Source organism: Watersipora subatra, chromosome 5 (genome assembly GCF_963576615.1).
Source record: "Watersipora subatra chromosome 5, tzWatSuba1.1, whole genome shotgun sequence".
Classification (NCBI taxonomy): domain Eukaryota; kingdom Metazoa; phylum Bryozoa; class Gymnolaemata; order Cheilostomatida; family Watersiporidae; genus Watersipora; species Watersipora subatra.
In genome coordinates this window covers 20,986,640-21,013,139 of record NC_088712.1, presented here as the reverse complement: position 1 = coordinate 21,013,139, position 26,500 = coordinate 20,986,640, and the positions used below count along the sequence as shown (strand labels likewise).

Here is a 26,500-nt window from a genome sequence, read left to right as displayed (position 1 = left end):
TAAATAATACTTATTGTAGTGATGAATTTTACTGCCAACCAAAAACGATAACAACCCTCACCAGGTCCAACCATGCTATACAGTTCTGGTTGTGATCTATTTTCTTTTTTATGAGACATGTACTGTATTTGATTTTTTTTAAATTTGAAATATTGTGAACTCAAAACGTGCCATGGCCATCGCTTGCTATAAATACTTGAGATCTAATATTGGTACCATATCGGTCACGACGGAAAGGACCGAGACGTCATTGATAGTCCAAGAAACAAATGGCAACAAGCGATCACGTTGAATTATCGATTTCTGCCATACATTTATACCTGCGGGTTACAAATACAAACTAGTCGCAAATATAAAAACTTTTTTTACTAGAGGACCGGACCTGAGGAATCTAATTTGTTTGTTCCACTGTATTTATTTTCACATCACTATATTTTCGCACTCATCAGAGCAGCGAAATTAAGTTGCAGCGAAATTTTACTCTGTATGCTACTCACGAAACTAAATACTAGCGAAATATAAGTGTCCTAGGGTATACAGTAGTAATTTTTTTCATCTGCTAGAGCTTTGATTGACAAAAAATTGCAATTTGTTCGTTAAAATGCCAAATCAGTGATTGAAACCTGGATGGAGGAACACTGGAAGGAAGCTGCTGTGGTTTAGAGTGCTTGATTTGGAAAGCATTTGTACACAGTTGGTGGTTGATCTCTCGAAAATGCCATCTATGTTGATAGGAAGGCACATGTAATAGTGTTGCCAATTGGTCTGCAGTGACCAACCTGAATAAGCCACAATAAAAATCATATGGAAGCTCATCCTTTTTTTGCTGTTTTGATTCCTTATTTTCAGTTTGGCAGATTGTGACAAATACTATGGCACTACCTGTCTGGATTTATTTTAGAAAAATGTCTACAAATGTGGAGCGATTAACTGTTCAATACAGATACTTTAAAAAAACATTACAGTGTATATTAGATAGGCATTGATACAATCACAAGATCTAAAGGTTATGACCTTCCTATGAAAAGCTTGAACATCATTCTCAAATTGTAATCAGTAGATATATCTGTCACTATGGGAGTTGTCTTATTCTCATATCATTTTGGTTGGCGCTTAGCACAGGAATATCGAAACATTAATTAAAGGCTCCAACCATATAGAAATCAACAGAAAATAAAACTATTAAATTATTTTATGCGAAACTTTGATTCCAGAAATAATAATACTAATAAAATAGGATGTGACTCTCCAATAGTCCAATAAAAATGGTAAAAAATCAATCATTTCATATCTATCTGCATCCATGCAGTGCTACTGGTGCCTGGTACCAAATCAGCTCTTCTGTGTCTGCCTCCTCTTCAAAAGACCTTTCTAGCCTAAGCCTTTTAGCATTTGGTGGGGTCGGTGAACCAGTTTCGCTTTGCTCAAAAGACACATCCATTGGGCTTACACCAGAAATATCCAGTAAAATAGAATAGTTTTTTGAAACGCAGATGTTAGCATTCGCCGGAGTATTCAACAAGTCAATACTGTAAGAGCGTCCACGAGATGGGAGGGAAAATCGTGGCACCGGTGTAAACCAGGTGATGCCAGCATCTCGACTCGTTAGCAACAAGACGAAGAGTTTTTGGGGTCTGTAAGATGCAAGCCCGCTGAATGAACCTAGAAAGTCAGTAGTGACTAACTCACGGAAGAAATCTCTCTTTATCATATCCAGGGGAACTTCCTCGCCTGAAACAAGAAAATCTGGAAAAACTCAACAGAGTATCAGTTTGTAGGCTGACCAAAGGTGACTCTCACTACAAAACTAACTACAGACAAACCTCTACTTAACGAGTAACTAAGCACGCAGTCACCAAAACATGATGTAAAATTCCAGAAAAAAATTCGACTTTGAATTAATTTTTAACAGACAAGGTTGAAAACTTCTCGGAGTTTCTTAGTTTCGTGGGTGAAAGTGAAGTGACTAAAAGCAAATTAAAAAAAAGAAGAAAAATATAAAAAAGTGATGGGTTAATAATGATTATAAGCTAATGCGTTAATTAAAATTGATTTCTATTTAGGTTTGAGCGTGTTATGCTGCCACCCTGCCACCCTCTCCGTACCTATCAGCCAGCCACCTATGCACAGCCCATTTCCTGTATCACCATAGCTACACCTCAACTCACTTGACTTTAAAGGTTGACTTGCAACAAAATTCACATTACAGTTATTTGATATGAAAAAATTCACCATGTCTTACTCTGTTGTGTTGTAGGTGCAAAATATGTGGAAAGGTGATTACAAGCTCTTAAAAACTCAAAAGCGAACAGAAAATCGCAGTCACACGAGACCGCCGTAGTTTGAATTCCCTTTCCAAAACGGCTCAAATGTGATGTAGTTGTGAGAGATGGTTTCTGTTTACACTTTCTTGCAACCTTATATTTTCACAAATATACTTCACGCATTCAATAAAACTATGTCTATTGTTCTTACGTGTCTATTTTATCGTCATTGTAATGCTGTCACTTTTAGCACTGATATCTTATAACTTACCATAAAAAATCGTTCAACTTTTTAACCTTAGCTCGAAAGAGTACATATCATTGTCTGATAATCATGACGAGCCTGTTGGTCACCTGTGATAATCGAAAAGTGCTGCAACAATTATTTGTGAAGTAGTGGGTCACATGATCAGAGAACGACTTGACGATTGAATAATGCTGAAACAAAACTGTAAAGTAGCGAGCATCTATATTCGATACGGGGTCTTCGGTAAAACCCGAAGTGTTTGTCATAAACTAGTACTACAATAAGTTTTATATTGAGCTTTTTATTGGCCTTTCAATTCACGTGAGAACATACGTGACAAGACGATGACCAAATTACGTGGTTACGTCATCGAAATAAAGAGATTCTAATCTACGGCGGCTTTTTCGTTTTTGAGCTTGTAAATGCTTGTAATCACATTTCCATATATTTTGCACCTACATACAACACAACAGAGTAAGACATGGTGAATATTTTGATACCAAATAACTGTAATGTGAATTTTGTTGCAAGTCAACCTTTAACGAGTAACTAAACACACAGTCTCCAAAACATGATGCAAAATTCCAGAAAAAATTCGACTTTGAATTAATTTTTAACAAACAAGGTTGAAAACTTCTCAAAATTTCTTAGTTTCGTGGGTGAAAGTGAATTGACTAAAAGCAAATTAAGAAAAAAAGAAAAAAATAAAAAAATGATAGGTTAGTAATGATTATAAGCTAATGCGCTAATTAAAATTGATTTCTATTTAGGTTTGAGCGTGTTATGTTGCCACCCTGCCACCCTCTCCGTACCTATCAGCCAGCCACCTATGCACATTCTATTTCCTGTATCACCATAGCTACACCTCAACTCATTTGACTTTAAGGTAAAGGTGATGTGACAATGAGTTTCTTTTCATTGAGAATCACTCATCACATGTTCCTCTTATATTATAGAGATTTGCGAATATTATACAATATTAAACCATAATTATATATTGATGATTGTTATTGATGTTGCGTTGATGATTCCTAGAAGACAATATTGTATGTCATTTAATTGTTTAAAAATTTAATGGTTAATGCTTCAGGTATTTATGCATAGAATTATAAATGAAAGTAAAAGAACTGCCATAACTGCCATGCACAACTTTTATCGTATTTTTCATATAAATCGGTCACCCTGATTCCGATTTTGAACTCAAAATAAAGATTGATCCACTAACCTTCCATGTAATGAAGGCTTTTTATACAGTGTTTTAATATCTGTCTCAAAAACAACACAATCGGCACAACAGATTCCGCCCATAAATATGTGATGTAAGCTAGCTTTTTAGGAATGGAAGTTGGGGATGTTTAGACCGATTTAGAATTATAGATACGGGTGTCTTAAAACCCATTAATATCTAAATTCAGCCTTCAAAATAATCTCAGTCCTTTTTGAAAGGCAGATAAGCTATTTAACATTGCATATTTAAAAATGAGTTAAAAAAGGTTGATAACAACGCTAGCTTGTGATAAAATCACGCTTTTTTGAGCTCATTTTTCTCGGTGTTCAGCCTATTTAAACATCATGTAACAAGCTACGAGCAATTTTAAATAGTTCATCTACCTTTCATAAAAGACAGATTATTTTGAAGGCTGAATTTAGATATTAATGGGTTTTAAGACACCCATCTCTAGCATTCTAAAGGTAAGGCCACACGAGACAAAATTCTCACGAAATCGGCGAAATTTGGACGAAACGATTCGTACGAATTGAAATTTGGACGAATTCGTCCATCGTTGGTTGCGCACGATGAACGAATCCTGAATTGGACGAAAGGTCTGAAATTCCTACGACTCGTTGTTTGATTGGTCGGTTGAAAAGGTTAGTTGAATGTTGAAGGCCGTTTTCTTTTGCGCATGTTTGGTCAGATCTAAAAAAAGATAACGATTTGCGAGTTTATAGCCCGCAGTTCCTAACTCGGATTGAAAACTGTGTACTGTGTTGGCGATTATATGTAATCAGTAGCACCATGGACGTAATGGATTTATTTAATAGAAATATAACTGTTTTGTAGCTAGACTAATATTTGCTGAAAAGTCAGGTTCCAATATGTATTTAATAGAAATATAACTGCTTTGTAGCTAGGCTAATAATTGCTGAAAAGTCAGGTTCAAATTTGTATTGTAATTAGAAGAAAAAGTAAAACGGTTTTGTGGACAAGCCAAAACCTGCTGTAGTCATACAAAAGAACCGTTTTGCAATGTAGTACATACGTAATAGTTCGTAATAATATTATCAATGTACAAGCTCTATTCAAAAGTATACTAAAACCATTTACAACAACAGCCTACTACAACTACTCAGTGCATCTAGCATTAGCAGTTTTGTAGTTGCATAGAAACGACCTTATTAACGCGCAGTTATATTGTAGGCGCCGAAATTAATTTACGTGTACATTCCGCAACCGATTTTAGGAATTAGGAATTGCGACTAGAAACTCACAAATCGTTATCTTTTTTAGATCTGACCCGCATGTTTGTACTCTGAAGCAAATGATTGAAATGGAATCGGCTTCAATTTATCACCGCGTTATGATTGGCTAGTTGAAAGTTAGTTTCGTACGAATCCGTGGTGGGGAAACTCCGTGTGGCAGGTCAGAAATTTCGTACGAATGGAATTTCCCAGATTAGTTGAAAATACACGATACGTGTGGCCCGACCTTAAATCAGACTAAACATCCCTAACTTCCGTTCCTAAAAAGCTAGCTTACATCATATATTTATGGGTGGAGCTGATTGTGCCGATTGTGTTGTTTTCGAGACCGACATTACAACGCTGTAAAAAGCCTTCATTACTTTGAAAGTTTGAGGATCAACCTTTATTTTGAGTACAAAATCGGAATCAGCGTGTCTGATTTACCTAGAAAATACGATAAAAGTTGTACGTGGCAGTTATAGTTTAAAGGCATCTATTCTTTTACTAGTTATTTATAACTCTATGCATAAATACCTGAAGCATCAACCATTAAATTTTTAAACAATAGAATGAATTACATGACATACAATATTGTCTTATAGGAATCATCAACGCAACATATGAGGCAAAACTCCCGACGGTTACAAATCAACATTGTAAGTTAACTGTATAATGTAATTGCTTTATAATATTCAAAAACATTTGGTAACAAATTAACTTAGCATGTCGCAGTTTGGTTCTGTTTCCATGCTTCGAATAGTTTCGGAGTTGCCCGCTGTCGACGGATTCCATACCCTACCGTTTCAATGATTCAGAGGTGCACTGTATAGATAGGCCTACTATAGATCTTCCCGGGATCCGCCATGTATCCCTCAAAACGAAACTTGTTAAAATAGACTCGCTTTCGGATCACAGTCATTTTTCAATTTATACGTAGTGAGTAGCAGTAGAACATTTTCGTAATGTAGACCTGCGTTGTTGTGTGAAGTGTGCTGAAATGTTCTACCTCCACCTGGGAAAGCTTAGCCATTTATTATCGATTCGAGTCCATCAGCAGTGAGCGTTGTTCTCATGTCGAATAGTACTCTTACAGTAAAAACTTTCGCATAGATTTAGCGAAGCGGCTTTAAATGCATTCAGATTTTACCGGTTCTATGATTAGAGTGGAAGCAACTCCAAACAGATTTGAAGCATAGACATACAGTGTTTGTGTAAGAATGCTGCTTATCTCCACTTTTACACAGGCTCTAGCAAAACATTACACTAAGGGGAGCAAGTTTAAATAGTTTATCTACCTTTCATTAAAGACTGAGAAAATTATGAAGGCTGAATTTAGATAATAATGGGTTTTAAGACACCTATCTCTATCATTCTAAATCGGACTAAATATCCCTAACCTCCGTTCCTAAAAAGCTACTGACTGACACATATTTATGGGCGGAGGGTTACAAAGAACTAAAATAACACAAAGCAGAAACTCTACGATGCGCGAGAATATTTGCCTACCTTCTACATGATTGGCTGGAAAAGTAAGTACAAAAGTGTCTTTAGGCACAACCACAGAAGACCCTAGAATAAATGCCACTTTCTTGATAGGCAGAGCTGACTCCGCAAAGGCTAAACGTAACTTGGAGCATATCTGTGTCATGATGTCAACAGCTCGATCAAGTTTTCGAACAGCCAAAGAAGCGGGTCTCCTCAGAGGCCTTATTTGACCTTGACCAGCACTCTGCAAATATAATAATTCCGGTACCGACAAAACACTGGACATGCATTATGTAAGAAACTACAGTAGGACAAATCCAAAACAGATTGAGATCTATGTACACATGTAGTGTTTTATATATTACATGTAGTAGGCCTATGACAACTCCAACAAGCATTGACTTATTATTTTCAAGGATTGATATTATTCAAATATTACAGATCATGTAACTTAATATTATCTTAATTTAACTTAATTTCAACTAATTTTATAAAAATTAAAAATGGGTAGTTTTATTTTGATAACTAATTTAACAAACTATTTATCAAATGATTGAAGTGAAAATATGTCGTATGTATGTCAACCAAGGCGACAACATTATCTAAATATTCTGTTATCATAATAAAACAAACTATATGGTTCTGGTTAGTTTAATATTCTATACTGAAAAAGGTTACAAAATTATTATTATGATCATATCATGGCGTTATTATCATATTATTACGAAAATTATCGTATTATTACAAAAATTATCAAATTATTACGAAAATTATCATACACTGTTTATTAGTACACATGCACCAATTATTTTTAGACACACAGAACTCTGTTTACACTAGCCGGTGTCCGAATGGCCTGGCCGGTGTCCCATGGGTAATAGAATAATTACCTAATGAGCTAAAGTAACTTACTTAGAAAGCTAGATCTTTACTCAAATCTTTGCTTAAACAATACTCATGTTTTGGACCAACTTAACAATCGTTACGGTCAACAGTGCTAGTTATTAATCCCAAATGAGGTCTTCAAGCGTTATAAGTATTTTAACCAATGTAATGATTAAGCCTATTTGCCAGATGCATTCATTGTATTTTGTGTAGTGTAATGGTTAAGTTTGATGCACTTCATCTGGAGGTCCTGAGATCAAATCCAGAACCGTGCGGATTTTTCATTTCTAGATTTTAATTGCTATAACTGGACACATGGTTTAGCAAAAAGACCGACACTGTGATCTAAATCGTTAGAAATGCATAGATGATAATGTCTTTCTTTTTGCAGCAAATATAACTATAATAAGGCTACAGAAAGAGCCTATCATTTGATGAGTGCTGGCATTGTGCCGAAGCTTATGGGAAGCAGGTTTGGCAACTCTTTTGATATCGTATAATGGAGAGGTATGAACTAAGCTTCACGATATGATGATCTAATTGTTTGGTTTCAATTTTCAAGGTAGACAATTTGACAATCGCCACCCTTTATAGAGATATCGCCAATCGTATAAACAATATAATTGTGTAACAACGATGTATCTCACATCTGAAGATTTTCAAAGTGAGCGATACTGAAATTAAAAGACACGGGCCTTCTAGAAAATAATTTTTTTTAATTATCTCAAACACAAAACAATTTCTTGTTGAGTTTATGCAAAAAAAATTCACAAGTGTTTTCTACAAAATAATATTGCGATATATCGTGAATGGTCTCTCTGCTGAATCATATACTCGCAGAATCAAATTGTCTGGTGATTTTTGGAAATCATGAAGCTCTAATATGAACACTCCTCAAGAGAAAGTAATTAACAAAAAAACCCGTATAGAGCTCTGATTCAAAATACAGTCAAACTTAGGCTTACTAAGTCAATTAACTTCAGTAGAGGTCTAGCTGTATTAATTACCATTTTGCCTAAACTTGGTGGGACAAACTAAAGATTTCCTCAATGAAATCCTTCAAAAAGGAGAGGTAATAAACTTTATTTGGTTGATTATCGATTGACTGTATATCTCCACTGAGTGTTAAAAATAAAGTTTAACAGAACTAAAAAGTTATATAGAAGAGCAAAATTAAACAAATTTCGACAAAACATTTATTGGTTAGCAAAGAGAAGCCTACTTCTGTTTTGCTCATGCGTTGACTAATAGATCTATACTTTTCATTTACGAAGTCCCAGAAATCTTTCGCTGTGCAATGCCAACAGAAGTTAAAACCAGTAGAATTTTCATTTACAGAACAAAGCAACGCAATTCAATGACTTCTAACTTTGTTAGATATGCTTCCTATCGACATCTCTACCTACTTGGGTGGAAAAAATGAATAAAAGTCTTGCTCGTGGGTTTGTCAAACTAACTTCTTATAACCAACAAATAAATAATAGCGTTTAAACTCATTTGTATGGCTTTCATTAAATCAATGTCTCTCTTCTTGTTCTGTGCTTAGACACCCGTACTCGTAAACAAGGTGGCATATATGAAATCTTTTCTCTTACGGTATAAGGATTTCACAGAACTTTAGTAAGAAATCAACTAATAAAAATGGTAAAAAATAACAGGTTGCTGCTCAGCCCATTCCTAAATTTACATCTTTAATTTCGCTAAAGCTCAAGAAGATTATTTTCTTCCCATATAAAACATTTATAGGCTACTGCTTTAAAACAAGGGAAGATAACAGACAAATGCCATACGCTGAACCAATGATATACAGCCCAATGGGGGCTGTATATCATTGGCTGAACATTGAATAGGGACTGTGTAATATACTGGCGTGCAAAAAACTGAAGCTAACAAAAATCATCTAGCAGGGCATAAATCTAGCGTTAACAGTGCTTGATAAAATCAAAACGTTTCATTTACGTTTATTTTTGTGTACATTTGTTACAGTATTATATTTAAACTTTACCTGATAATCATCTCTCAGTAGTCCTTTAGCATGAACTACCATGCTACCACCATTCTCCAAACTTTGAGCTTCAAGGCTATCTTTCACATCAAAGGATTTCACATTGGGAGCCTTTAAATATGGGTTAATTTTCGCATCCGCTTTTATATCTTTAGATACCTGTTCTTTCGAAGAAAGCAATGAGTTAAACGTGTCTGGAACCTGATCTCTTTGTAGTAGAACATACTTCAATAACTCCGTCGTTACTGACGAGCACGATTTTCTACTGATGAGACCAGAAATTTTAATTGTGCATTTGTGCTCTTTTTGTTTTTCCCGCTCGGTTTTTTCCATTCCATATTCACCTAGCAATAATTAGCGGAATGTAGTGTTGTCACCATGTAATAACGAGGCTAGAAGTGGCGAGGTAAGGCTAATCCTTTAAGTTAAACTGTAACTATTAATAGAACATGACGCTCTATCCTTAATTCGCGTAGTAGTGTGAAAGCGCGCGACGAAAGAATAAAAATAATAGCTAGAAAATTACTGAGAAAATAAATTATAGATGATTTAATTATTTAAAAAAAATAAATTAAATATTTTTTTAAACCTGTTACGTTTTACTATATTTTTTAATGCCGCTTGTGCAAAAGTGATTCTGTAGATTTCTAAGAAATGAGTTAATGCGCAGAGGGTATTCCCTGTACGATGCACAGCCTTTAACCTACTACAACGACTATTGGGCAACATAACATTCTTCGGATTGCAACATCAAAGTGGGAAAGCCTTCTCGTCATCAGTGTTTGATTCATCTCAATTGCAGCAATTATTTTTTTAATTCACTTACCTTCGCCTATCTTGGTATTTTCTTCCGGCATTTATTAGGTAAGAAAACAATGTCGTGGTTGACAAAATAATAATTATTTGTAATATCGCTGTCTAGTATTGACATTCATTAGCCAAATATTCAAAATAAATTTTAATTATTGTAATAACTGACTTAATGTAAATCATTCTCACCGGTGCGAAAATTTTCTTTGGCAAAATCTTGTTTTCGATTTTTACAAACGCTTTTTTGTCAATTTTAGATTTAGAAGCTTGAACACTCAACGACATGAGTGTTATGTAGTTTTTATCATAGAGTAACCAAACTTGCATGTTATAACATCACTGTATTGAATAACAATGGCAGCTGAAAGCGACTAAAGAAAACTAACCCTAGGTTATTCACAAATTTGCTATAACAAATGAATAGCTTGTAGGCAGCTTGTTCAACTATTTTATGGTAGCAATAACTAGTTAGTTTATATGTTTAAACAATTTTAACCACGATTGGTTCAGTAAGTGACTTTGAGCACAATTTGAGCTTTCAACAATTTACTCACTTATAGAACATGGCTAAAGCTTGTATTGTTTTTTGTACATCAAAGTTTACTGCTACTCTTTCTATTACAGGCATATGGTTAGGCTAATATAGCAAAGTGCTGATAGATTTATATGAAATTGAATGGAGCAGCAGAGACAGGCCGAGGAGGCGCAAGTTATGGAAATGCTTGGGGAGTGGAGGGAAGAAAATGCTCTAAAAGTGGAGCCTATTAACATTGATGAACTTCTACAAACTTCAGCTGGTCAAAGTACGGCAGCAAACTTATCGTTGCAATCACAAGCCCCCTCCTCTGGACTACTGATGAGTCAATCAGCTCCTCCTGATTACGAGACAGCACAAAAGGTCCCAACTTTTAGCAGCAGTGTAAACAGACCGAGTGTGTTAGACCTTTCTACTACAGCCATCAAACCAGATTATGCAGATGCCCAACGGATGGGCATGAATGGACATAGTCCTCACCATCAGAGGGCACCAAGTCCACACCATCAGCAGTCTCCCCACAGTCCACATCACCAACAGCCCCCAATTAGTCCTCACCAGCAGTCTCCACACAGTCCCCATCAAAGGTCTTTTGTACAGAATCAGTCAATATTTAACTATAACAATACCGGCCCTGCAGAGCAGCAAAGTCCTATGTCTCCACACGCGCCTCAACAGGTGAAAAATTATTATTCCTTTAAATCTAGCTTCAGCCTTCTCTATTACTATACCCAATATTCTCATTTTAGAATTCATTAGTTTGCAATGCATGTCATGAATGGCGCATCTCAAATCTGGTCAGAGTTCACTGAAAAAACATTGACAATGATTTTGGGGTAATATTTATCTTTAACGAATAATAAGTAGCCTACTATATGCTTTTCCCCAATCTGCTCACTCTGTTGTTTTGGATCTTGCGTAGTCATCATGCTAATATTTAGAGTGGATGAAGCCTTAGTAATTGAACACTGATTCATGTTGTTTGTGATAAATATTTACTCACTCTCCAAAGACTATCAGTTATGAGTGGCGTTACATGACTTCATCGCATAGGCCTACGTTGTTTTTTCGCGTGACAACAAGCCACGCAAAGTGATAAGGAAGGAGTGTAGTTTGCTAAAAAGTTTGCTCCATTCAAAAAAGTTTTTCACATGTAATTGTTTATTCTGTCAACAAACAGTTTAGGAGAGTCGTGACTATCCGAATGATTACATTTCAGTTAGTTAAAAACTTCCTCTTAGGTGGGGCTGTCTCCGTCTTTATTTTCTTTTGTGCCACTTGATTCCTTCTTAGTAAATGTGTTAGTAAGTGAAATGGGTCTGGTATGTTGATTTCATGGTTTAAAAATATGTCATGTGATCGCGCTGCTCGTACAACACACGGATGTCAACTGGTTTCATTTTATTGCGTACTGTTCTGTTCATTGACTCTGTCAACAGTGTTCTAACCTTGGTAACTTGTAAATGCAGATGCACTCTCCCCTATCCCCTCACCAGAGATCTGTTTCTCCTCACAATCACCACAATGAGGCTGGTGCACAAGGCCCTCTCTCACCGCACATGGCTCGGCAGCAGATGAATGTAGGTGCTCCACTCTCACCCCACAGTCCCTACAATCGCTCAGTCAGCCCACATTCTGAACATAACCTTGTGATTGCTGACCCTGTGAGCCCCCACTCTATGCCAGGTGAGTGATGAAGTTGCTCGTATGGATGCATCAGTTCCTGTATATTAACAGACTACAGTCATACCTCGACATACTAGTGTCCCAACATATGAAAAATTTGAAATACGAGGAAAATTCCGAGCAAATTTATGCCTTTAGATGCGAGACAAATTTGAGATAAGGCAGAGTAAGCAAGAGGTTTCTTACAAAAGGAGCATCACTCGATCGTTCTCATCAAATCAAAAATGATTTTAAAAGGCCGGCTAAAAGTTAAAGTGAAAGCAAGTCTAATTTTTAAGTGTGTGCATAGTAAGCTAAATTCATTCAAGTCAAGTTGCAAGTTTATGTTACGTAACGTCACAAAAGTCTTTGTGTACTGAACGTATTGCATCAAGTCTCTTTCATATGGAGTCTCTCTAGTCGCTACCGTCGGTCTTGAAAGTAAGAACTCCATACAGTTCTGTATACAGTAATTCCATACAGTACTGTATGTAATGTTATATTTTCTTTCAGATCATAACATATCTGCTCATAAGTATTTGTTATTGCTCTGGGTCGTAGTTGGTGAGTTAGAACAAATAAAAACAAGTTTTTTCATTGCAATATCTTGTTTTGGTTGGTCTTTTCAGAGGTTGGGAACGGATTACTTTGTATTTAATTATTTGAAATAGAAAAATTTGATTTGACATATGAGAGAATTTATATACGAGCTCGGTCTCAGAACACATTAAGCTCATATTTCGAGATACGACTGCATATGATCGCATTTCTTAGAGCTGATGCTTTGATATAAGAGATCAGGGCTCAGCATCCTGGTTTGGATTTAATGCTTTAGGATTTGCCGAGTCAAAAGCACATGAAGATGCAATAAAATCATTTTTTGTCTAATAAATGGATCATAACCATAATGGCTGGTTCTCGGAATGTTGGCTCAGCCATTTTGTCTTAGTTTGCATCTCTTCCTTTCTCCTTCTTTGGTCAACCTATTGGGTTGTGGTCAAATCGAGAAAGCTTGGTCTTTCGCTATCAACTTTAGGCACATGCTGTTCATATCAATCGCTGCCCGTGTGATAGGTTACAAAGTGTTATTTTTACAGATGCAATTGTGTGGATACGCTATTGCAGCTAGTCATTCCTTATGTATATTCCCCTCTGTTAATATAGCTGCCATTCAAAAGTAAATTCCAAGAGAGTTTTTATGATTATTGCGAAGGCATACAGAGTTTTGGCCGAATAAAATAGTAAAAAAAAAAAAATAATAATAAAAGATTATTCCTAAGACAAAAAAAGAGGACAAAAAATATAAGAAAATCAGTAATTTTTGCTAGCACACGTGTCTTCTCATTAAATGGAGGATTTTGATATAAGACGTCTCCTGTTTATAGCTGCCATGGTTGCTATCTATTTCTCTAGTCAGCTAGATGTATCAACAAATGAAATATGTCCAAAAGGCGGAGAGAAAAATAGCCAAAATTCCTGTCCTTTTACTGTCAATTTTTACGACATTTCACTTTTAGTTGCTGTGGTTGCTAGGTTAATCCGTGGTCAGCTAGCATTGTCAACAAGTGTTTGATGAATATCGCTAATTGTCACAACAGTTGAAGTTGAAAGAATTTGTTGTGATATTACGAGTGTGAACCACAGTTATTATTTGGGACTTTGATTGTGTTGGTGCTAACTAGGATACTATAGTGTAACAGGTTGATAATCAGTCAAGGCTCCTTGACATTTTTGTTACAGTCGTAGTAAGTTATGTGTCTCCCTGTAAACATGAGTAAACAAACAGGCAACGAGGATGACAAACAGCTATGACCTTAAGTAGGCCTACAATCCGTTCCTGAGCAGTTTAGGAAGAGTATAAGTTCACTTCCTCTAGAGAGTTCTAACGACTGACATATATATGTTTCATTAAATACGTTTTAGATAGGCTGTGAAATATAGAACAAAGTTTGTCAATCTCTGGTTTTGAATGCATACGTGTATGAAGGTTAAGAATTTGCTAACAACAATCAATTGGTGAATGAGCTCCGCAGTGGCAGTATTATTAGCCTGTGTCGGAGTTACTTTCTCTTGCAAGGAAATATCTTTGAATGGCACTCACAGGCAGATACAGTGGACCCTTACCATATGATTTTAATTCGTTCCGTGTTGGCATCTTAAGGTGAAAATTTTGTATAGAGGGATATAGAAACCCATAGAAAATATCTAATGCAAACACCTCCTGGTAAAACTCTGCAAAATCTTATATATGTACTGTGCATATTCAAAATTTGTGACAAAACAATATATGTTAACCTTGGTAAATATAGTTACTTACAATCACTTTTGTGGATTTAGTGGTTATTATTTGCAATAAAGTGTAACATTATAATGCAATATGTGCAGTACATACTGTAGGGAGTTCTTACCTTCAAGGCAGATGTATAACATAACATTCACGTTGAATTTAACCTAAATGAATCTAGACACATACTTTAAGCTAAGTTTTAGTATTTATTTTTACTACTTTACCGAACTTCAACATTTTCATTGCTAAAATTTTGTCACCTATCTGTTTCTGGTTTTGTTTTCACTATAGCTTATAACGAATAACACCAAACTGAGCGAGATCAAGCGTTGTATCTCTTTAGCATATTGGCATATTTGTTATCTCGACGTAATCAGCACTTCGTCTGCCAAATTAAGAATTTTGAGAGAAATTCATGTTACTATTATATGACAAAAAATATGTAATATTGAGAGGGCAAAAAATCATGTTCTACATCATAGGGTGAGAAAATTGTATAACAGCATCATCGTAATCCGAGGGCGCTCTGTACTGTAAATGTATCAGGAAATGTCTTTGATCGAAGCGATAGGAACTATTTGAACCTATGATACATTCACGACAAACATTAGAGTGAGGCAGGGATCATGTGAGAGTTGTCTTTTCATTAATGTTTGTAACGAGTAAAAGTCACTGGTCGTAATTTCACAATAGTGAGAGGATTCCCTGAACAAAGGGAATTCACATTATGTGGCCATGATCAATTTGGTTGGCTACAAGACCTCATGCTTTAGGTGATGCATTATCACTGCGTTTTGGGGAGACATTGTTTAAGGTAGCCTAATAATAGCTCCAAAATAAATCTTACTGCCAATCAAATCGTGGCTAGGTACCCTGATATGGATGTGATTATCACAGGTACACCTTAGTGGGGTATTTAAGGAACTCATGGTTTTCTTTATGACCGATATTCCATCCTTGTATATTTTAAAAGTTGGAGAAGTTTATTCATGTTTGAATTTTGTTTCATCCCACTTGTTAAAAAAGTATAAAAATGACAAATACAAAATGTCCCATATTTGATGGAAATTAACTTAGGTGTAGAGTTAAAGATATGTTCCTTTTGTACATCTATCTTAAAAAATTTGTATACTAAGGCTATCGGAAGTAGTGATGTGTAGACAGCAGCAGCTGCATTTGTGCTTGCTATACTGCTATTTTATAGCAGGCCAAACGAATCAAATCTAAATTTGTTTTTTTATGTAAATTAAGAGAAGCCTATTACGGCGCATAGTTTCCAAAATTCTGCTGCCACACCTCCTTTAGTAGGAGGAGAAAGTCTTAGATGTTAGTACAGACGAGGTACAAGGTTTAGCAGAGTTGTTAGCTAATATATAAGTGGAGTGGAAGAAATCATCGTTTCCTTGTTCTATCTCTTACTTGCTTAAATTTGATTCCATTAGCCACAATTGTCCATTTGAGGTAATTATGCAAAATCTTGCCATTTTTAACTGCAGGGTTACATAGCTAAAATAAAATGAAGTTAATTTCTTTTGCACAGCCGAAGTTAATACCATAAATTTAATGAAGTTTGCCATATTTTACCAACCATTTATATTGCAAAGCTCTATTCACCAGAACATGTGTACTATTTTACACGCCATTGAGATATGAGCGGATATTTGACTTCATAGGTTGTAACTTCCGGCATACGATCTTTAGAGCTTCTTTAAGAGCTGGTGTTTCGTAAATATAGGTGAAGGCACTGATAAAAAGTAGTAAATGCAATATAAAAAAATATACATTTAACATAGAAATGATACAGATTATGTAAGCTAAGTTACCTAGTTGGACTTACCTAGCCTGTGTTCTAGTAAGTTATACATGTGCAGTGCTATCACCATTTGTCCTGCGAGCTTGCGGAGTGCTGAGCCTACTCTCCTATTCATGACTTATCAAGGAAATAAAAACAAGCTACAAAATTAATAGGGACAAACTTCTTTCTTTGATTGCTTTAATAATTTGCTTCTACATACAATTAAGTTTCTTTTAACCTGTTTTAGTATAATATATTTATCTTAGTGCTATAGGCCTATGTCGTTACAGTTCTTACAGAGTTTAGGAAGCAATGTAAGTTTTTGATCTGTGTAACAAATTAAATACATTGTCATATGTTATGACAGAAATACATGTATGTCTCGCAATGTGCGACTGTTTGAAAATGTGAAACGGATCCCGGAATAACATAATTTTGTATGTAGAGGATGGAATGTATGTCAGAAACCATGTTGAAAAGATGAATCACAGAGGTTGCAGATCATAGCAGGCACTTGCAATATTGAGTATAGCCGGTTAATATTTGAGAAGACTATTCTATGGTTAAAACACAAGGCCTGCTTCTGTAAAATTTTACGTAATGATTTTTATATTGAGCAAATTATCATTTTATTAAAAAGATTTTTAAGTCGGTTTCTGTTGCTTGGATGTCAACTTTACCACCAGTTGACTTTTTCATCGCTGCAAACATTTCAAAATTCTTTATTGCGGCGCTATTACTAGATGTACATCTATGGTTTCAGTTGACTCTGCTCTGAGGCTATACCTTGAGCTCAATAATAATTATTTTAATGGTTTGTATAAAAGATTCTAAGACCTTAAATTGGCCAACAGGATACATCTATGTAAGACGTAAGCAATCATTTTACTCGATCCTTCCAAGGAGACGCTGGGTTGTAAACAAACAACTTACCTTAATGATCAATTGGCACAAACTGTTAGTAGAATTTATCGGAAAGTAACCGTATTTTTCTATCATTTGTTATTGTTTTTGATGTTTGAGATGATCTGACTGACAGGATGTTTCAACATTAAAATCGACTAAACTTGGGCGCGGCTAAAACTCTCAGAAGAAAATATGCGAAATGATCTCACTAGTTGCTATAGTTGATATCTGCTGATTGTGTTCAAGTTGCAGGGTTACGTGTCTCTATATGCTGTCAGTCTCTTTGCAACTGTAGATGTCATAGTTGCACTTACGCTTAATCTGAGCATTTTAACTGGCGCAAGTTTTGTCGATTTTAATCTTGAAACAACCTGGCAGTCAGATCACCTCAAACATCAACAACAAACGCAAATGATAGAAAAATACTGATACAAAAAATACCCATACTTTCTGATAAAATATACTAAAATTTTGTGTAAGTTCATCTTTGAACATTCGCTATTTTATGGCAGAATGCTTTTGGAGTACTTCTCTTACACACTCTATGGCCGCAGTTCCCATCTCGCAATAAGAATCGTAAGATGGTGGTCTGGTGCATTACGAGTTCTTGTTTGTTTATTATTTGATCGGGTAGGTAACTCCCTTGTATGCAGATGTATTAGGTATTAGCTCACTGTTCTCCTAGCACTCTGTAGATGCTTTTTGGAGCAAATTTAGGTAGCAGTTCACAAATATATCAACAGAGTTGATACATAGCTAGTTAAGAATTGTCTTCTCCTTTATTATCTTTAACATCGGAAGAGGGTGGACAATTCATACATATTTTGTCTTGGTTCATTCATCTTCTGTGCAAACTTTTCCATCCAGTTATCTAATCATCTTGTAGATTTATTAGTTCGGAAGTTAATTATACAAAATACAGGGTATTTTTTATCAAAATATTTGCCTTAACGTATGAAGCAAATATGAAGGCAGCTAAACATAGCATGCCGAGGTATGACTGTCGTTACATTAGGAAAATACCAACCAGATTACTTTTTATGGTAAACCGGTTGGGTAGTTTCCTAATGTTTGCTTTGTATGCAGAAATCTTCATATGTTGAAGTAAATTTTCTAACAAAAAATACCTCATATTTTGATTAGTTGTAACTTCAGAGCTTGAAAATAATGGTAAATTTATATAGTTGAATATAGCATTAAAATTGCATTTTATATAAAATTGAGAAAGTTAATTTTTATAAGTTAAGACCCAACTGTAAGAATGAAAACATAGAACTAATAATCGGCATGAAATATTCTATGGTTTACCTTGGAGACATGTGAACAAAAGTGAAGACTCTGCTACATATGCTAAATATGCTTAAATACTTATGCTAAATATAGGTTAAATCAACAATTTCAATCTTTGGGTTATATTTTCGTTTTGTTTTTAAATTAGTTATTTCTTTTCATGCAAAATTATTGTTTAAAAAATTTTGAATGTCAGAAATTACATTTCCAAGACAAATATTTGCTGAAATTTTATGCCGCACGTCGAGAAGTTGCCATATGTATGTTTAATTGTATGTCCTGGTATTATATCATGTTACTATGTAGACCTATAGTTGACATCCTACCTGTCCTTCATTACCATGTGATCAATGTCTTGATTGGGTCAGATTTGACGGCCTTACCTTAGCATACCATAAGGATTCTTTGTTGCGTCCCCTGTCGGTGTCGAGATGATGAACCGGTGTGTTTATTATAAGATCAGCTTACTGTTGCATGCCTATGAGGTCATCAGTCAGCTGTAAAATGTTCAGTAGCTACAGGCCTGTTGTATTGTCTCTTTTCTAGGCGGGGCGTCACCGCACCACCAAGGTATGCACCCCGAAGCTATGTCGCCCCATCACATGTCACACTCAGGAGCCATATCCCCTGGCCCGCGTCAACTCTCTCCAACTCCAGGTGAGTTCTTAGTTGAATCGAGAAATAACAATACAAACACTGAGGCATCACTCATTCAGTCTGCATTTGTAGAACTCAAATGAGTCGTCTCTTGATACCGTAAAAATTAGAAGGGCTAATAACGCTATAAAGAGCATGGACCTTGACCAGAAACAATTTCATTGGTCAATATAGGCTTTATTTGAGCACCCAATAGAGCACATGGAAAAGTATGTACAGTGGACCCTCGCCATACAGTGGACCCTTGCCATACGACTTTAATCCGTTCCAGTGTTGGTGTCGTACGGAAACCCATAGTAATTATCTAATGCAAACACCCCTTGTGAAAAATCATCAAAATTGTATATATCTTGTACATATTAAACATTAGTAACAAAATAGTATGTTAACCTTAGCAACTATAGTTATGTACAATAACTTTAGTGTATTTACTGGTTATGATCTGCAATTAAATGTAACATTACAATGTACTGTGTAGTACATGCCGTATGAAGTTTTTACCTTCGAGAAAGACGTATAACATAAACATTGGATTTAACTTTAATTAGTTTAGCTTACTAAACGCATACTTTTAAAACTAAGTTTTAGTATTTATTTCACAAATTCCAACTTTGTCATAGGCTAAAATTTTACCACTTATCCGTTTTCGGTTTCGTTTTCACTATGATTTCGAACCAATAACACTGAACTGAGTGAGCATCGTATCTCTTTCAGGAGTTGTGGGAGGGATTTCGGCGAATAGCATATCAGCATCTTCGTTATTTCGATGTATTCAGCACACTACCAAATTGCAATGTTGAGAGAGTTTTTTGTTGCTATCGTTTGACAAAAAAATGTCGTATGGCGGGGATGACAAAACATCATTGTTCCACATCGTAAGGCAAAAAACTTGCATAACAGGGACATCATAATCTGGGGGGGGAGTGTGCACTGTACTTAGTTGCTAGGCAACCCAAGAGATGTTTGCTCCACTGTCTCTTTGACACGCTCACCCTTTATCAGGGATGATATTACGTTCCATGTGCTGACCATAATATATTCAACATGGTTGCCTAGTAACAGAGCTAATCAACACCCCACTATGACCCTGAATATGTGTTACTCGGTATCTGTGGCTTACTCTTTATATCCTTGTGTGTATATCATGTGTTCGATGTCTTCTCCTGTCAGCTAGGAATTTGGAATAATTCCTGTCACCACTAGTGGCCCTTTTGAGGATTGAACCCCTACCCGTAGTTTGTAGGTCACCATACCATGGCTCTCTAGCCTTTGGGTTAACAACTGTCGGCATAGCCTAAAGGTGGTTACTAGGATTACGCACTGAACTGCTGATGACATCATTGCTTGACGCTCTTCTAAGTTTGTCACATGAATCTGATCTCCCTCTTTTTGTAGCTAGTGTGTCGTTACTGGCTTGACTGACTTTGTTAAATGACCTCATACACGCGTGAAGCACAAATGAATTTATTCAAAAACTTTTCGTATGACAGACTTTGATTTTTGAATGAATGATTATGACACCATTGACCAAGCGCCCTCTCTAACTGGCCATGATCATGCGGTGTCATGACGTCGTAGACTAGGTGCCTTCCTTAGCTGAACAGGGTTGTTTAGTTTTATGACAATGTTGACCAGGAGTCCTCTCTAACTGGCTAATGTTATTTAGTGTTGAGATACGGTATACCAGGTGCCCTTTTTACCTGGATATGGTTGTTTGGTGTTACGACACTCTAGAATTGGCGCACTCCTTGTATCCACTATCATGACATTCCAGGCTTGGTGCCCTTCGTAATAATTGCTTTAAATGGCGTGTTGGATGTCCAAGCTTTTCTGCTAACATCTCCCTTGTTCTTTGCTGCAGGCGCCAGCTCAGTGTTCGGGCGGTACGCCGGCTCCCCTGTAAGCATGCATTCAGGGAACTCCTCTGACACCGACTCCTACTACAGCGGCTACAGCTCTGCACAAATAGCTGAGATGAGGAAGCGGGGGATAACTTTGGACAAGAACAGCGACATATACAAGGCCAAGCGTGAAAGGAATAACGTCGCTGTGAGTATTCTCTCTCTTCCAGCCCTCATTAATAAAGGTATCGACTTATACACTCGAACGTTTAATTGTTAACTGAAGCTCGGCCACAATCACATTTATTTAATATTTAACATCGAATGCAGCAAATTCTGGTAATGCAAAAGCTTTTCTTGTATAAAAATACATACGTGACTTTTTCAGCAGTTGGTAAAAAATTTGTAAATACTAATTTCATGTTCAAATATGCGTCTAACTTTAGACTCTCCGGAAATCTTCAGTCATGAAGAGAAACCATTCAGATTTCATGCCTCATCTCTTATGATTACAACAAAGTAGGGTCATCCAGTAATGCTCTATTTGCAAACTCGCGATTGGCTATGATAAGTTTAGTTTATAAGAGTGGGAATTTCTCACTCACAGGTTCAAGTGAACAATTTTATCCACATTGCTAAGGTTGGTGGTACTTATGTAGACATTAAAATCACAGCGATATGAGAGTGCATTACAGGCCTCTATGACTCTAGTACTCTACGACTCTAGTATTCTACGACTCTAGTACTCTATGGCTCTATTACTTTATGACTCTAGTACTTGATGACTCTAGTACTCTCCAGTAATCACCAGGGTTTTTGTCAGTGTTCAGGTTTTTGACATAATTATGTCAATATCTACACATGGAATTACTGCTTTATTTTTGAAAACAAACTGAAGAAAGTGGACTCGATGTCATTAACTTGTTTTTCATACTACCTGATGTTTTGGCACATTTTCTGTTTTATTGGTCGGCGCTTTTCAAAGCAACACAAATTTTATTACCGTTTTCATTGAATGAAAGGTGATACAATGTTTTGACACACCATAAATTTGCAACATTTATTGTTAAGTGCTTTCTTATTAAGTTTCAATAGGGAAAAATTCAATCTCGGCTATTTCACAGAAACTTATCAATGCTGCGACTTTTGGAAGAAGCTCATAGAAATGACTGAGAGGCTAACTCCGCATATGGAGATGAAAAGCATTCTTTTTTTTAAATGCTACATAATTTTCAAACCAGAAATAGCAACACTATATAGAAGGAATGAATTAACATCATCATTCAGGAATTCACAGAGTTATCTTCTTGGACATTTCACAAGCGCCACCCCTGCACCGCGCTATCTTGCCAAGTGTTTATCACAGCCTGATGAGCATCAAGTGTGAAACAAGGTTGTAGATGACACGATAAATTTTGGTCGAAAATTGTGTAGTTTTAATATACACAACTCGCAGAACAGATTTAATATTCTCTTTTTTTAACTTAGTTTCTTTGAAATGACATTTATCGTAAACCTCTGTATGAACGCCATGGCGCTGTATTTTTCAACCCTTCCCCTGTAGTGGTAGCCTGGGCATGGCTCTCGTGGGGATTGAGAGAGAGAGCCTGGGACACATAGCAACACGCGGGGAAGACAACTCTAAAAGTCGACTTCTGAAGTCGCTAGTATCACCATCGTTATTTCCGAAGGAGTATCATGTGACGGTCTTATTTATGATCTACGCGAGTATTATGTATTATTGTTAATCTGAATTGGCAGCAAACAAACGCTGGTTAGTAAGCATGAAATGTTGGTTGCATAATAAATTAATCACGAGAGTTATATTATTTTATATGTTCAATTTATTATATTTTAATATGATTTAATAAAAAATTAAATCAATTGAATAAAAAACTTCACAATAACAATACAAACATAGCAAACGAATAGCAATAGAACAACAAAAATGAATCGCACGCTGCTAGTAAAGAAAAGTTTGTCTAGTAAAAAGTAATCTCAGTTTTATTTTACTCGCGAGTATTATGATTACTCGCAACAGTTATTATGAACAACTCGGACCTAACACTGCAAAACGGTGCCATCTGAAAGCAAATACTCTTTCCCAAAGCCAGTAGGAAGAACTATAAATTGGTCAAAACCTGCGATAATAAGTTGTAAAGCTTGAAACTGTTCTGGTCTCAGTGTGACAATGCCTAGCTTTGATTGTAATTTTTGAATCGCTCCATTCTGTATCAGTATAGGAAATGAAACTGCTAACGTGAAAACGCAAGAGAATAGTAACCTATGGTTCTTATCGTTTTATTATCAAACGGGGTGTTACGTAACCACCTAGTCTATCAAAAATATAGGGCTTTTTACTAGATCAAGTCACGTGACCGTGACAATAGGTTTTTAAACGCGCCACATCTAATACATCGTGAGATCCGAATCTAATGACACGCTTCCATTAGTATCAGTCTGAGCGTCATATGTAACATATGTCGCTAGTTTTGCAGAAGTTATCTTACCTTTTTTTCGCTATGTGTCCCAGGCTCTCTCTCCCAATCCCCCACGAGAGCCATGCCCAGGCTACTGTAGTGGCATTTTGTTAGCAATCAGTTACGTGATGTCAACAGTGCTAGTTATTAACCCCAAACAAGACCTTTATTTAATCCTTTGAACTCTGGCCGGTCTTGTCAATGCGTGTCAGTAACCCTGGACAATTTGTCCAATGATCCAAAGTTTTTAAACTTTTATTAAATATATCTAAATGTGCTCATAATACAATGATATTTGGTGAAACGCTAGTAAAAATAAGTCGGTCAACCCACAGCAAATGTCATCAAATATTTCTCCATTATTCATCACCATTATTCGGGCTAAAATTATAAATGTTCGTACGATTTTAAAAACTTGTTAAAACATTTACCGTAGTATCATATTCATTGAGCACATGTTCATCATCATCATTTCATGACTCAAAATGTACTGGAAAGTTGTAGTTAGTATCATAAAATAGTTTATTTGCATCACAATCATTTATGACCTACCAACAAACGAGCCGTATCGATTTTTTGTGGTATCGTTCTAATAATTTCTTTTGTTATAATGAAGGTAGTAGATAAAGATATTAGAAAACTGTTACAAATAGACGCAAAATTTCTGTTCTAACTTCCTGTGCAAGAATTAATTTGATTGGTTTACGTTGTTACTTAGAAACAGCTTTTGTAAACAAAGCCATGTGAATGCCAGAATTCTGGCCATTAGAGATTCTGACACACCTTACGCAATGTCAGAAAACTGGCCGTTGGTTTCAACGGGTTAAGCGCGAGTATCTTAACCAATATAATGACTATTTGCCCAATGAATCTGCTTTATTCCGTGTAGCTTAATGGTCAAGTTCGCCACCTCTAGATCTAGAGGTCTCGAGATCAAATTCAGCGTCGTTCAGTTTTTTTACTGCAATAACTGGACATGGGGTTTAACAAAAACAAAAACTGAGAGATAGAATGCTGTTAGTCAGTTGTTGGAGTCATGGTCTGTAGTGTTGTTGTTAAGTTAGTAGTGGGCAGGTGGAGCCATGGTCTGGTCTGCTATAGATCCGCAAATAGTGCAGTCAACAGGCTGATAGATTTCAGCCATCAAGTCGCCCTTTTCTCACTTGTTACCACATGTCTGCAGGTGAGGAAAAGCCGAGAGAAGAAGAAGCAGAGGGAGCAAGAAACGGAGAAAAGGGTCAAAGATTTGAGTGACGAGAATACCGCTCTTCAAAACAAACTCGACATTGCACTCAAGGAGATGAACCTGCTCAAAAACCTTTACAAGAATATCGGGGTTCAGCTGCCACCCGAGGTACGAGACAAGCTCGAGAATGAGCTATCCAAGTTCAACTGAGTGCGGAGATACGAGGTTTTTGAATCTGATTGTTTACTGTCCACTTTGAGTATGCTGCTGGTCTCAGATTAATTCTGTTCGAACATATTCTTGTTTTTGAAATGTTCAAAAAATTTTCTAATAACACAAAATATTTTATGCTAGATTACTCTTAGGCTGCCTCTAGCTTCAACTCTAGTTAATCCGGGTTATTACAATTTTTTAAAGCTGGTAGTATTTCGAATATTTTGGAGTTGTCTTCCTGTTGTTGTTTTTTAAGAGAAGACAATTCATAGATTACTGTTTCCTCTCAGCATGCAATGAAAATGACAAGCTATGACCAATGCCAGCTTCGTTTATATTTGTATACGATTTATATTTGTCTCATTTTATTTTAAACTTCAAATTGTACAAACGATATAGTTCTTCTGTAGTTTTGACTATTTTTACTTGCACCTTCCCAATCATGTACAGAATAATGTATTCCTTGATTGCACTCGGTATACTCGACTAGTACATGTACTGTATTATATTAGTATCAAATGCTGTAAATCTCTTGGCTGTCATTTTGGACTATGTTCTGTGTATTATGTTATGATATTACATATTCCCGGGCTATTTAGCTTCAACTGAGCATGAGATAGGGGGAACGGTGCTTAAGGTTGTGTATCACACGCTACATTGGTGTACACCTTTAGGTGCTGGAAATGCACTATATTATATGCGAATAAAGTTATTCAATGGTATTGATTTTGGTTATTTGTAATGTTTTCTGATTGGGCTTTTGACAGCATCATTAGTGTGCCAAGTTCTGCTTGACATGGATAGAAGTATATTCGATGGAGCACATTTACTAAGCACTTTCCAGGTAGTAATGCTCGATTATGTATGTTTATTAGCTTTATTGAAACCTAGTTGCGGCAATGAACCATGGTAAAGGTCAACAAAATGCTGTTGTGCTCGTATCAATTTATCACCCGCAGCCGTAAAAGTTCACATACGATTCATAATGTTTCCAATAGGGTGAAATCAAACACAACCTACATGAAGTTCCTTTTCATTCGTATGAGCTAATAAAATAGGAACACTATTCTTCAGTTTGGGAATATTGGTTGAGATATCTATGTTTCAGATCAAAAGTTACACGAATCTAAGTATTTTTGAGAGCTGTTCAGCTATCTGCGTGTAGGCGTATTGCTCAAGATTGCGCTAGGGCATTGTCTTGTCGTACAAATTACATTTGCAACAAGGCTTAGGTAATGCTCTGTAAAATGGTAGCATGACTGGGATACCACACAACTAGGGTACTGATTAGACTGTCTAACTCACAGCTAGTGAACGGCACAAGTAGCAGGCCTCAGTTAATAGACCAAACAACTAGTAGATCTCACATTGATACAACACCCAGTTGATAAACCATATAGCTAGTAGGTAGCACAGTTTGTAAAGCAAACAGTTAGTAAACTACACAAAAATGCTCCGCTCTAGTAGCGAAGCTAGCAAAGCACAC

General features: G+C 36.2%; 2 protein-coding genes across 2 annotated transcripts; one reads left to right on the top strand and one right to left on the bottom strand.

The window, feature by feature from the left end:
• Positions 1-855: 855 nt before the first annotated feature.
• LOC137396732 (MAD2L1-binding protein-like) lies at positions 856-9,721 on the bottom strand. Its single transcript, XM_068083042.1, has 3 exons — positions 9,350-9,721; positions 6,481-6,703; positions 856-1,731 (listed from the first exon to the last, which is right to left on the bottom strand). Exons 1-3 carry the CDS (start codon positions 9,680-9,682, stop codon positions 1,292-1,294), a joined length of 996 nt encoding a protein of 331 aa, XP_067939143.1. The 5' UTR covers positions 9,683-9,721; the 3' UTR covers positions 856-1,291.
• A 331-nt stretch (positions 9,722-10,052) lies between these two features.
• On the top strand, positions 10,053-25,740 carry LOC137396408 (cyclic AMP-responsive element-binding protein 5-like). The gene is made up of 6 exons (XM_068082672.1): positions 10,053-10,213; positions 10,784-11,372; positions 12,164-12,380; positions 19,184-19,294; positions 21,156-21,343; positions 24,799-25,740. Exons 2-6 carry the CDS (start codon positions 10,836-10,838, stop codon positions 25,009-25,011), a joined length of 1,266 nt encoding a protein of 421 aa, XP_067938773.1. The 5' UTR covers positions 10,053-10,213; positions 10,784-10,835; the 3' UTR covers positions 25,012-25,740.
• Positions 25,741-26,500: the final 760 nt, after the last annotated feature.